This window comes from Mycteria americana, chromosome 1 (assembly GCF_035582795.1).
Source record: "Mycteria americana isolate JAX WOST 10 ecotype Jacksonville Zoo and Gardens chromosome 1, USCA_MyAme_1.0, whole genome shotgun sequence".
Taxonomy (NCBI): domain Eukaryota; kingdom Metazoa; phylum Chordata; class Aves; order Ciconiiformes; family Ciconiidae; genus Mycteria; species Mycteria americana.
The window spans coordinates 15,537,541-15,550,503 of NC_134365.1; the positions used below are offsets into that span (position 1 = coordinate 15,537,541).

Below are 12,963 nucleotides of genomic sequence, written 5' to 3' on the forward strand. Positions count from 1 at the left end.
CCAGCCAGCCCTTCCTTATGTGTGAGTAGCATGTCTAACATAGCCAGACTCAGCTTGTTGAGCACTTCTGTCAAGAAATTGTCCTTGATGTAGTACAGAAGTAGCCTTGTAGTACAGAAGATCACTTGTGCCTCCACCATGTTGCCATCCCAGTCCCTTCTACAGGAACAAGAGCCTGCAGTTTTAAGGCTAAGCTGCGAACATTGGGGTTTTTTGCAGTCAACTGCAAAATAAAGACTAAATCTGCCATCAAAAATCATATACTGAGAAAAATTAAATATCAGGAATTAGAAAAATACTTCCAGTTACTGTTTTTGAGTCAAATGGTGCTTTGCAAACAAAGTAAAAATAGGTCACAAAAAAAGGCTAGTTTAATATCAGGAAACTTAGCTCTCTTACAGAACTGGCCACTTCCCAGTTGACTGAAAACCCAAGAAATTGATTTCCTAGAACTACAGTGGGACTTTTGCTGAAGGCAAAGGGGAAAAAAGAAGATGCTTAGCAGGAGCCTTCATTCTTTGAGATATATAGTATATTTGTCTGTTTAAATGTGTCTCTGAGCCCATAGCTCTTAAGAGCATAGATGCTTTTATTCTAGCAGTATGTGTAGAGCGTGTTCACACTACACAGGGTGGTGGAGATCAGAGATCCATCTCCATCGCCTTAGTTTCTCTGATCCCCCACAGTCCGAATTTTTTCTGGATGCACCAACATTTGGTGCAGGTCAATATCAATGTAGATGGTTTCCCACAGGTGTCAAGAACAGACACGCTCTTCCTATAAGCTGCAAGAGTGCACATGCTATAACAGAGAATGTACTGGTTACTGGGATAGTAGATTTAGAAAATAATGCCATCTAGTCTGTTACACAGTTACCCATCCTTAGTGTAAAGGTGTTCATGATTCCTCAAAAGATTCACATTCTTGGAGAACATCTGAAGTGCTTGGTTCTGTGAACGTAAGAAGACAAGACTTGTTAGAGTGGACAGTAGTTTCTCTGCTTCATCCTATGCTGTCTTAGAAACAAAGCAGATAAAGTGATTCGAAGGAAACTCTGTGGTATATGTCAGGGACATTTGGAAAAAAATCCAGTGAAATATCTATCTAGGAAAGACATAGTAGGGTGAGAAAGGCCAATGATAAGGTCTTGGGTGTCACCAGCTCTGAGTGGGAATTATAGCGACCAAAAAAAGCCGGTTAATGAGTAACAAAGACCAAGCAATGAAGAGTGTTTGGTATTAGGAAACTACCCTAAGGAGGCCCAAGGGAGCATTTCTAAGAAAATGACCCTACAAGATCAGTCCTTGAGAGAGCAGTTAGATCATCATTATTGCTTTCTTCATGTCTGGATCGTAGGACAGAAGGTCTGTAGTCCAGCTTCCTGCTCAAAGCAGGGTCAGCTCTGAGGTCAGACCCAGTTGCTTAGAGCTTTATCCAGTTTGGGTTTGAACATCTCAAAAGTTGGAGATTGCACCTACCTCTCTAAGCAGCTTGTTCTACTGCTTGACTGTCTCCATGGCAGGAATGTTTTTCCTTGTACCCAGTCTGAACCTCCGCCGTGTCAACTTATGTTCATTGTTTCTCACCCTGCCACCATGCAGCACTGAAGAGTCTGGCTCTGATCTAGTGACCTCCTCACAGGTATTGGCAGGCTGTTATTTTGTCCCCCTAAGTCAGGGCAAGTGGTGAGTTGGAGCCAGACGTTCATCACAGTGCTCACCCACTCACTTTGTGCTTCAATTTGTTTTCCTCTCTTCCTTTCTTGGCAACCTCACATAAGGCATTTTGAAGGCTGGTCTGGGCCCAAAGGCCCTGGACAGAAGCTCAAGATGGAAAAGCTAGTATCTTTCAGGCTTCTTTGGCATTTAACTGGAGATGAAAGGAGTTTGGGATTGGAAAATCAATATCAGAGGTCATGGGAGTGAGTGGTCCAGTGATATGCTAGGGGCAAAGTAGAAGAGGCATTAGAGAATTGTCTGTTAGGAACGAAAGGCCCAACACTGAGTCTGTTATGTACTCCAGGAGCAAACACGCACTTGGCTTGTTCCAGGTTAAGGAGCACAAATGGAGCATTTCCCTTTGAATGTTTTCTTTCTTGGGAAGCATCCATGCTCAGGGTATGAAGCTGTAGGCCTTGGAAGCACTCTGCAAAATAACACAAGTGAAAACCAGCTTTTTGCACTCTTGCTATCTCCTTGATAATGAAGCAGCAAGCCCAGTGTGTTGGTATTACTGTTCAGGCTATGTGGTCCAAACACAAATCCTAAAAAGAACTAACAAGGAAGGAGTAACTCAAGGCAAGATTAAAAAAACAACCTTCCCCCCCTCCCCCCAAACACACCACAAAATCCCCCAACTGATTATGGGTCAAAATAAGAGAAAACGAAAGAAAAAGGAAGGGAAATAGTTGTAATTTTAAGAGTGGAGCTGACCAGAAGGGACAGTTTCTTGTGTAGGCTGTTGAGAGTATCTTCAGAACTAAGGCGACAGGCCTATATATTTTGCATCTGTGGTGGGAAAGGCTAAAGGATTGAGCCCGAGTAATCCTTTTCCAGTGACCTGTCTACTCACCCGTGACACAGCTCTCCAAATCAGCACTGAGAAAATTTGCCACTTGGAAGGGATGATGGTTTCTCTTCTGCAGTGATGCTTACTCTGCCACCAGTCCCTCCTCTGCCTCAGGAGGGGCCAGGCTGGAAATAGCTGACATAGACATGGGACTCACAGGGTTGCACTCATGAGTTCATCAGGCCATTCATTGTATGTACACCAACAGGCCTTTATACCTGTAGCATTCTGTAAATATACTTTGTTCATGCTAGACAACTTTTCTGAGAACTAGTCTCTTGTGGTGTCACATCAACCATGTTAGTAACTGCTCCAAGTTAATCAAACCCAGATTCAATTTCAGAGCTAAATCTTTCAGGTTTGGGAAATCTGCCAAGGGGCAGCTGAATGTTGTGCACCATCTTAAATCCCTACTGGTGTCCTTACCCTCAAATCAAGTTCTCCTGGATCCTGATTGTTATTTCTAGCAAGCTGAACAGGGAAGCTTCCCTAAAGAGCAGATTACAGACTAGATCTAAATACTTCTGCAAGGTCAGCCATAAACAACAAAAAACGACCCACAAAAGAATCCTGCCCATGTCATTTGTGATGCATTACAAAATGAGAACAAGAGTATGCATACCATCTACCATGGATGCTCCAGTTGAAGGGGAAACAGGGACCTGCTGCTGAATTATCAGCTTTATCTTTCTTCTACTTAGGAAAGTATGTTTTAAAAGAGGTCTGTACTTATTTTGAGTAGTAGCTTTCAAGAGGTACTCAAGGAGCAAAAGAGCATAAAAATTTGCATAAAATAAACATTCTTGTGTTCTGAAGTCTGACTCTGTTGTATGAATCTCCTCCAAATATTTCTGGAATCAGTATTTGGCATTTCTTCCAATTGTGAATCCTGACAGACTTGGAAGAGTAAAACAGATACTGGTTGCAGACAGCAACGACTTTCTTCTAAAATAAATATTTCTGTGGTAAAAACAGAAGCATAAAAACTAGAGAGCAATAAATAAAAATGTTACAGTGTGATCTACTTCCCTCTGAAACTGGTGGTATTTAGAGCACGTTAGATAATACAAGCAAAAGAGTACTGCTACGAGCAAAATACTTGTTGCATAACCAAAAAAAGGGTGGGGGAAAGCAACTCCAAATAGAGAACAGCTTGTAAATCATTCTAACAAACTGGCAAGTGCTAAAAAATGACTCAGTCATATTTGGAAAATAAAATTTAGTGGTCTTCAGCCTTTGCTGGCCATTGGCAATGATGGCAAGCACCTAATAACTCATGGCTGCCATATTTCATTTTCTTGGCTGTAGCTTTAATTTCTCATGGCTGCTAGGAATAGCAAAGCATCTTACAAACACAGTGTCACTCTTCAGCCATACGTGGGGACCAGTCCATCAGATGAAACTTCAGTATCTACTGTTACTTCATGATGTTCGGTTTTTCTATGCTAGAAAAGATAAACTCAAGATTAAAAAAAAAAAACAAAAAACCACCAAACCCCAGAACACTTTCAAAATATAGGCAGCTCAGACCAAGGCACAAATTGGACAGTGAAGAGGAAGTTCAGGATTAGCTTTTGCCACATGCATCAGAACATGCAAGACATTACACAAAAAGCTGTTTACCTAGAAGGCCAAATTTCCTCCTTCGATTACTGTTTCCTGTAATGCAGGCCAGCTTTATCTCTTCTGTCAGTTCTGAGTGTATACATACAAAAACACAGTTTGCAGTCCAAATTTCTTGCTTTTAAAAAAGATCATACCATAATTGTGAGTGTCTTCCCTACAGTATCTCCAAGACTGAGTTTCCAGATACTTCATGAAAGGAGCATAAAAATGTACATCTTCCCCAGATTTGCAGAAGAGGTTTGCTGTGAGAGAAAAAAACTGCAGTCCTCTCTGCAGAGCTGACAAGCCAATGAACAATTTAAGTCTCATTGGATCTGTAATTGGAACAGGCTTTACACAGAACAAGAAGCTTAATGCCTAGATAAAAGTTGCATTTTTAGTATTAGCAATGATAAAAAGACTGGTTATAAATTTGTACTGCCCATTGAAGTGAGAATTCCTAAATCTAGCAGCTCAAGCAAAGTTAATTCTTACACTGATAAGGAATGAGAAAATGCATTCAGCTAAGCAAAGGAATTTAAAATTATTTATCACTGCAAAAACCTCAGTAGCTGATTGTCACACGTGTCCTGACATGTAAAGACAGAAATATTTTAGACACGAATGCCAAAACCAATCCCAGAGCAATCCAGCCTTGTACAGAGAGCCGGGCAGATCTTTTGAACTACCAGTTGAATTCTCAGTGCTGGCCATCTGCACCATGTACATCGGCCTCTGGGAAGAAAAAGGGCAGTCTTGCAATACATACCATTTTTGCTTTGCAAAGATAAATAATGACAAAACCCATCTGTTTCTTACAAACATATAAATTATTTTATTTACAAAGCCATGTTACAAAAAAAAATAATAATAATAAAGCAAAAAACAAAAATTACAATCGCTCACTAGAGAATATCTCCAGGCCCGGTGTTGAACCATGGCAGTATCAATCAGATACGTTTGTTCTGTTTTTCCTTTTTTAAACTGTAAGCCATAGAATTTACTATTTACACCTACTTTAGACATTTATTCTGCTTACAATTATCACAAGCATGGAATGAATTCTATTTGATACTGCTAATACATAAAGGTGCAGGACAAAGAATGAAAATACTTAGTGTTACAAAATATGGATTGTAGAAAAGAAATTGGCTGTACAAGTATGGCATTTTTTTTTTCTTAGAATGATTGGACATGCTTTCTTCAAAAGTCTTCTGGAAAAGGTTCTAAAATCTGTAGTAGGAAAGCACAATATAGCAGGTGCAAATTCATTTCTGTGCAACAACAGTTATTTAATATATCCCATGACTGACCAGCTATGCAAAACCCACAGAGTTTTGTTAAAGTGCCATGGGTCAACAGCATAACAAAATATAAGGTGTAAATAGAAAAATTTCTTTTTTTCTTCTTTTTTTTAAAACAATAGTTCACTGAGAATCAGCAATAATAGAATATGCTGTATAAACTATTCTCTACAAAGGTCGATCAGCACTATTTACAATTGTTACATCAATACAAAAGAAGGCATACAAGTTATCCAAGTCGCTTTTTATGGCTGACGGGCCTATGCATTGCGTATGTGTAACAACCAAAGCTTCTGAGCCTCTATTGCTGGAAACAAATCACAAGATTTTCAGGCAAACAGGGAAGAAAAAGAACTACCGAGTGAATGCTACACTAATAATGCATTATAGGCTGGTCCAGTTTGTATCCATTTTTCCCAAATGTTTACTTCCATGTCACTTTTCAGGCTGAAAGTTTTGATACGTATAACTAAATAATGATTCTTTGATGATGAAAGAACACTGTGGGATTTTACTTGGTGCTTAACTTTCCTGAAATGCTGTCAGGTGTAAGCCAGTTGAAAAAAAATTGAAGCAGCATTCAAAGGACAGGCTCCATATTCCAGCTTTCCAATTAAAAGATGCATGGAAAGAGCTAAAGCTTCCTAAAACTACAAAATTGCTCCTTCAGTCATTGATTAGCATTATTTCTCAGAAGCAACCACTGAATCTCACAACCACTGTTTTCCCTCAACAACTAGAAATAGCAGTTCATTGATTACAGAGGATGACTTTGTTACTGAGATTTTTAAACTCCTGCAGTTTTATAACTCAAAATAAATTAAAAAAATCAACATAGTACTGCTCCTAAAACTGAACAAGACAAAAATTGTGCAAAAATAACAAAGATATGTACACATTTTTCAGTCTGAAGAAATGTACAATAAAAACATAATTCAAAGAACATTTTAAAAATATAAACATTGCTTAAACTTTCCTAAGTTTCATACTGTTTCTGAAACTATACCGGTCAGTTAGCTCTGAAGTATAGCAAAACATAAATTATTACAAAATTAACACTATAAAAATTTATTTTAAGAATATTTCTAAACTTTTTTCAAAGGGTCTAGCCTTGTTTATAATTGCTTAAACATTTTTAGTCTTAAAATTTGCCTTAAGCCTTCTTTTTTTAAAAAAGAAAGTAGTAATAATCTCCCTATTTGCAGTCTCTCGCCTTTCCCCAAGATGTAAATAAACCAGCATATAAGTGCACTTTTAACACTGTAGAAATAAAAATTAACTCCTCTGTACTATTGTTCCAGTACCTAGTATTGGCTTCCTGATTATAAAATCTATATTTTATTAAAAAATTATTCAGTAATCCTATAAGAAACACTGTCAGTGCAATTCTATTAATGCAAGCCAATCTGCTCAACTCCTGTCCTTGCAAACCCAAACTGTTCACTGAAGTTACCAAGTGCTATGATCTTGAGGGTCTGGAAATCCACCAAGATATGGGGATTTTGCATGTTGAGCCCCTGATAACATTAATTACAGTTTGGTGCAAAAATCCTCTATGCATTGATTGAAGTATAGATTCCTTAAGAGCCTGGTCCTGGAAGAGGCTGAACACTCAGAACTCCCACTGAAATTATTAAATGCTGTAGGTACAGAGCACCAGTCAGGATTAGTCCGTAAAGTTGCAGTGCCCCAGCTGTTTGCAAATTACTAAGAAATGCACTCAATTTTTATCCATAGGACAAGCTTAAATACAGAATTACTGTAATTTTTATTTAATGAAAAAATTTGGAGATCCTTTAAATAAATTCAAATCATGATCTGGATTTTTTTTGGAATGTCTGCTGTGTTCTGGTAGGAAACAAAGGGAGCATTGCAACGCTAACAGCTTTAAAAGGCATGAAATATAACCAAGCAGAACGCACAGATCAGTGGCAAATACAAGTGAAAAACTAAACAAATCACTATTACAGTTTTCTGTAAATTTAATTCTCTTTAAAACCACAAATTCATAAAAGGTTAAATCCATCTGCAGGACATAGAAAAGAAAAACCCTGTGGAGTAGGGCTGCTGAGAGCTAGAGATTATAGGCTGGTTTCCTTTTCCTTGTTATGGAAGAGTCCTTATTCTACCAGTCCGGTTTGATGTCTTCTAAAAGAGAAACCAGAGCCAGGGTCAGAATCACAAAATGTCTTTCAGTACATCATACTTTAATAACATCTGTGCCTGACAGAACTCAAAGCAGGAACTTATTTCAAGTACCTGAACTAAATTCCCTCCCTGTTTACTGATTACATTAGACCTTTAAGAAAAGGAACTGCTTTGAATAAACAACGTGTTTCCTTTTGGGACTGTCTGATTTTAGTAAGCTTTGCTGAATCTCATGTTCATTAACTTGGTGTATCATTACAAATAAAGAGTAGCATTTAGATGACAACTCTGAAGAATCTTTTCCTCTACACAGCATGTTTTCATGCACAAGGAATCCCCACACAGCATACATGTTGTCACCTTCCCTTAATAAAATGATCTAGTTACTCAGTATTTAAAAACCACCGCATACTGAGGTCTTGAAGTGTTAACACATTCAGGCACCTAAAAACACTATGAAGACAAAAACACTTGATTAGTTATAAACCTAGAACAAGGATAAAATCTGGAGAAAACAAGATTTTAATACACTGCTTGTAATAACAGGCACAAATAATTCGACTGTAAAACTACCATTCCATTAATGTTTGTTAAAAACCAAGTAGGTTTTGTAGGGAAAAATAATATTTTTTTATTAAAGTAACAATAGTTGGAAAAACAGGCACGCTTTTATGTATACAAGCCCCTGTTCAGGTCTCAAACAGATGCAGCAACGTTCAAATTAAACATGAATTGAGAACAATTTGTCTGAGTTTAACCTGACTGAGTTTAATGCGATGGGAGAGAGCAGACAGGCCCACAAAAGTATCCTCACAGCCACCAGTCCCCCACAGGAGTACCCAAGAGTATAGCAAACGACCAAAAGAATCTACTTGAGTGAAATCAAAACCACCACAGGGCCCCTTTATCTCACAACTCAATAATGGGAAACACCCAGTTACCGGTGGCAGGTGACTTTCACCGCACTGCCGCACGTCCTCTCAGCTCCGACTGGACACCTTCGGAAGGTGAGTGGGGAAGCTGGCTTTCTCAGTAGGACTGCATGCCAGCGATCAGTTCAAATGAGACTGGATTTACAGCCTACCACAATTTCCCAAATGCCTCATTCTCACCCAGTTGCTCAACCCTGTGTTGAGCTAAGGACACCTCTCCCTTCTCTTGAGAAACAACAATCTTCTCCTCCCTTCTAACTCCCCCTCTGCACCAGCAGACAACCCTGACAGGTTGCCTGACCAGGTAACACAGTGGAGGAAGTCCAGAGTAACTGCTCTATACTCACATTTAGCTTGATGGCTGCAATTCTACTTCAAACTGCATTGTTGAAAGTCTGTTGTTCTGACTTGTATTCATGAAAACTTGCCTGTTTTTTCCAACTGTAAAACCCAGCGTATAGCAGAGATTGTCTCTGCCTACAGACCTTGCTTCACTTGGACTCCCCAATTATCATGGTTGTAACACCACTAACATTAAAAACAAGAGAGCTCAGGTTCCCCTAGCATTATCTTTACAGCAGATACTTGCAGATCCACTTATTGTGACCTCATTAACAACACCTTTATAAAGGAATATTATGGCACAGTTTAAGACTAAAATTTTATTTAGAGACTATTCAGTTGCTAGATTGGAGATGAAAGCTGTCAACAAAGCAGCTCAGATTTATTTTGACAGTGACAAGCATTCATTAGATAGGTAATCATTATTCATGGATCCAAACACTAAAATCCTGTGTTAGAGTTAATAATAAAAAAAAAAGTTTAACAAAGCTTAATACATCTTGATTTTCTTTTGTATTTGTATTCTGAGCTCCACATTCAACTACCAACCTGACAGAAACATATTTTTAACAATAAAGAGTTTGTAGGGCTTAAAACAAGCAAGCACTTCTATTTTTGATAAAGTTACGGAAACAGGCAGCTGAAAAGCTCAGCAATAGCGTCTGTTTACATAAGGCTGCCACAAAATTAATGTTTTGTACTGTTAGGTTTTCCCCCCGGGATCTAGGCAACAGATCCCAACAAGCTCTGCTCCTCAGGTAGTGTGTTATTTTATACTAACACAGGAGCAGGAAGTTAAAGCAAAAGTAGTTTTGCACTTCAGAACAGCTTTATCCCATGTTTGTTACTGGCAGTTGGATGACAGTGTCTCACACAGCAAAATGCCAGTCCTTAGAAGTATGAAGAAACTTTCCACTTTCTTCCCTTCAGAGTAGTTCTTCCATGCGTATACTGCTTTGCATTCAGCACCAAGAGAAAAAAAAATAAATTTACTGTTTGGCAGTTCATCTCAAGATGCAAGTGATTCAGAATATTTTTAATTGGGACACAGTTGTGGGTTATCATTACTACAATCATTACTATTCTTTTGCTGTGTCTACACAGCAGAAACTAAGCAGCACGGCCATTTGGAATAACTACTCCTGTATAATTTAGCCAGAACATGTAACAGAATTCTAAAATACTGACTGGTTCTACAGAAAAATCCTCTGGAATTTTCATTTTCTTGTGACTACATCTTGCTGAGGTGGGAAACCTTTTTATACCAGGGATCTTGATAATGAATTCCTGATAAACTACTCAACTACTAATAAACTACTCCAAGTTGTTTGACTACTCAACTTGGAGAGTCAAACAGTAGGGGCCATATTAAAAAAATAAACTAGTCTATTAGTCCTCCAGGCAGATGAGGGCTGGATCACAGGTCAAGCACCTGTCCTCACAAAAAAGCTGAGTTACAGAATTTAACATAATTATCTGACTAGTAGTCTGTGTGATAAACAGGTATGGTGGGAGCACTAAGGATTTCTCACAGTCTAAGAAGAATTCAGATTATGCTTAGCTTAGTTAGGTTTTCAGATTAGTTTCTCTGAATAGTCAAGTGCCCTGTCTTCTCTGTCCTGTTTCTGTTCTCCCTTTGCTGCTTTCACTTCTGGCCTATTTTTAAATGCTGTCCCTTCTATGCCAGTTTGGGGACTCTGCTGTGCCATCTCACTCAGCAGGGGAAGCTCGATAGGAAAACCACATCAGCTTAGCTGGATCCTGCGCAGTTTCTGCTGCTGCTGAGTTTTTATCACCAAAGCAACAGCCAGTGAGCAGCACATAAGCCAACCTGAGGCGTATTAACAGGTGGTGAAAAACAAGCAGAAAACTTGTTATTCATAAATCTCAGAGGGGAAAATAGCTGGAAAAAAAAATTATGTGAGAGGAGAAATCTAATATTAGTTCACTGAAGGACAACTTCTATAAAGAACTGTATTCATAAGGAAACTGTATTTTAAGGTTATACAGTATAAAATATTTCAAAACTGCTTACAGACTACTTAAGTACACTTTTTTTTTTTAAAGCAACTTACTTGTCTGTTGTGTACGGGGTTTGATGTACTCGAAGGACTGGATTGTGACAAAGCTACACTGCTATTTTTTCCAATCTGCAAGACATTAATTGAGCAGTAGTGAGAGGCGTATTTGTCAGTTGAATGCAGATGCTGGTAATGGCCTTCCCTTTCCTGTGTAAAGTGGCACTAATTGCTCTGCATTTGGAACACAGGTATTTTGCTACTGCAAAAGATACACTCTTCAGATAGAATCATAATTATCTCTCAGAGCCTGTATACTTTAAATAAACTCTTAAAAGGCACATAAATACTATTACAGCTCAGAAAACGACACAAGAAACAGTTACCGGGGGAATATAGACTGTAAAACCCCACCTCTCTAGACTGAAATACTAGTTTCTCTAGTTACTGGAGTCACTCAGTGCAGCTAGTCAGCAACTGAGAGAGCACAGAGCTCTCAAGGTCAGGCTCCTCCCCAGCGGACCTCCCCCACGCCTGGGGAGTTTAAAGCCAGTGGCCAATCACCATAGCATGCCCGAAGTTATGCCATTTTCTTCCATATAGAGTCTTCATTTATTATTGCTCAATAAAGCAAATATTAACCAGAAGAATCAAACTCCAGGGGTTTAAATTTGCAATTGTATCAATTTACTGCATCAGAGGATTTCTTTGGGAATGAGTGCAAATTGATAGTACACATACATACATTTTAAAAGTTCTTAGTTAAAATATTGCAGTATTCAATCCACACGTTTCAATGCTGGAGAGATTACAGCACTCTGCAAGAACAGTCTGTCTTAGGTTTTTCTACAATAACCCATAAACATAGTGTAGATATTTCTGTTGCAATACAAAAGGGGAGACAGCTGTTGAGTCAGAGAAGCAGTTCCTCAGGCTGGTAAAAATTAACCATGGACACCTGCCGGCAAACGGCAGATGACTGGAGTTTGAATAGTTATTCACAAGGTCAGTGGACTTCAAGTAACACCAACTTTATTCACGTGACGGAGAGGTAGCAAGGACCTCTCTTCTAAACAGTGAGAAATGCAGTTGCAAGTTTGTTACTGAATAGATGGGATTGTGGCATTGGCTGGCAGGGTTTTGACCAACATCAGTTTTCTCCTTCCCTTCTGCAACATCAGTTGTTATTTTGCCCTTTCACGTATATAGTGTAATGTAGCCTTCGTCTCCCTCTCTGTATCTGCCCTTTCTCACTGTGACTATTTAAAACAGTGTTCTCTATTCACATTCTGTCCAGAAGAAATGTTTAAAGTTTCTATTTACAGCCGATTCTGAAGGCAGCTCCCTTCGTGCACAAAGATTAAAAGGGTAGGCCTCTGCCTATCCTGTTCCCTTTAGCTTAGTGTTTTGCATGCCACAGCTGTTCTTCTCTAGGTAGTAATGTGCCATATCAAGATTTTCTTCAATATACAAATCTTTACTAAAGATACACAACCTTGCAAAATCTTTCCTATCCATTCGGAACATCATGACAAACCTTTCTTCTCTACATCCACCATTATAACATTAATAAAATCCATTCATAATAAAATACACATCCATCTTTTAAATGGAAAAATAGCCACTAAGAAATAGACTTGCTGAGATCCCAGAATCATGAGAGGGAATATTATACCTCTTTAGGCTTCATTCATTCAGTGCTCCTATGACTAACAGCCTGACTCTCTACATAAGACAAAGCAAGGAGCAACACAGCTTGCAGCACTGTGGTCAGCTTTGAGCTGCTTTACCATCCTGTCTTCATTCAGAGCTGGGAGGGCAGCGCTCCAGAACAGAAGGGTAATTCAGACAGACTGAACAGTTACAGCACTCAGTGAAAGTAAGAAAGATTCCCAGTTGTGTTGGGTCTTTAAGGATGGACACACCATTTCAAAAGGATTAGGGTGAGGCCAGGACTTAAGTCCCTTTTTTTTTTCTTTTAAAAATAAAGTATACTTCAAAACCCAATGGTTAACACCAGTTGCTATCTACCCAGGCCAGACTTGA

The 12,963-nt window shown here is 38.8% G+C and overlaps 1 protein-coding gene across 4 annotated transcripts in view; it reads right to left on the bottom strand.

Annotated features, from left to right (window-relative positions):
• Positions 1-4,997: 4,997 nt before the first annotated feature.
• Positions 4,998-12,963, bottom strand: part of ATXN7L1 (ataxin 7 like 1) — a 120,507-nt gene continuing 112,541 nt past the window's right edge. For 3 of the 4 annotated variants that reach the window (XM_075491757.1, XM_075491763.1, XM_075491772.1), the window contains 2 exons: positions 10,975-11,049; positions 4,998-7,625 (listed from right to left, as the gene is read on the bottom strand). In XM_075491757.1, the coding sequence (XP_075347872.1) occupies positions 7,584-7,625; positions 10,975-11,049 (117 nt within the window). In that variant the 3' untranslated portion in view covers positions 4,998-7,583. The remainder of the gene's footprint in view (positions 7,626-10,974; positions 11,050-12,963) is intronic. The other variant, XM_075491752.1, reaches the window with a different exon arrangement.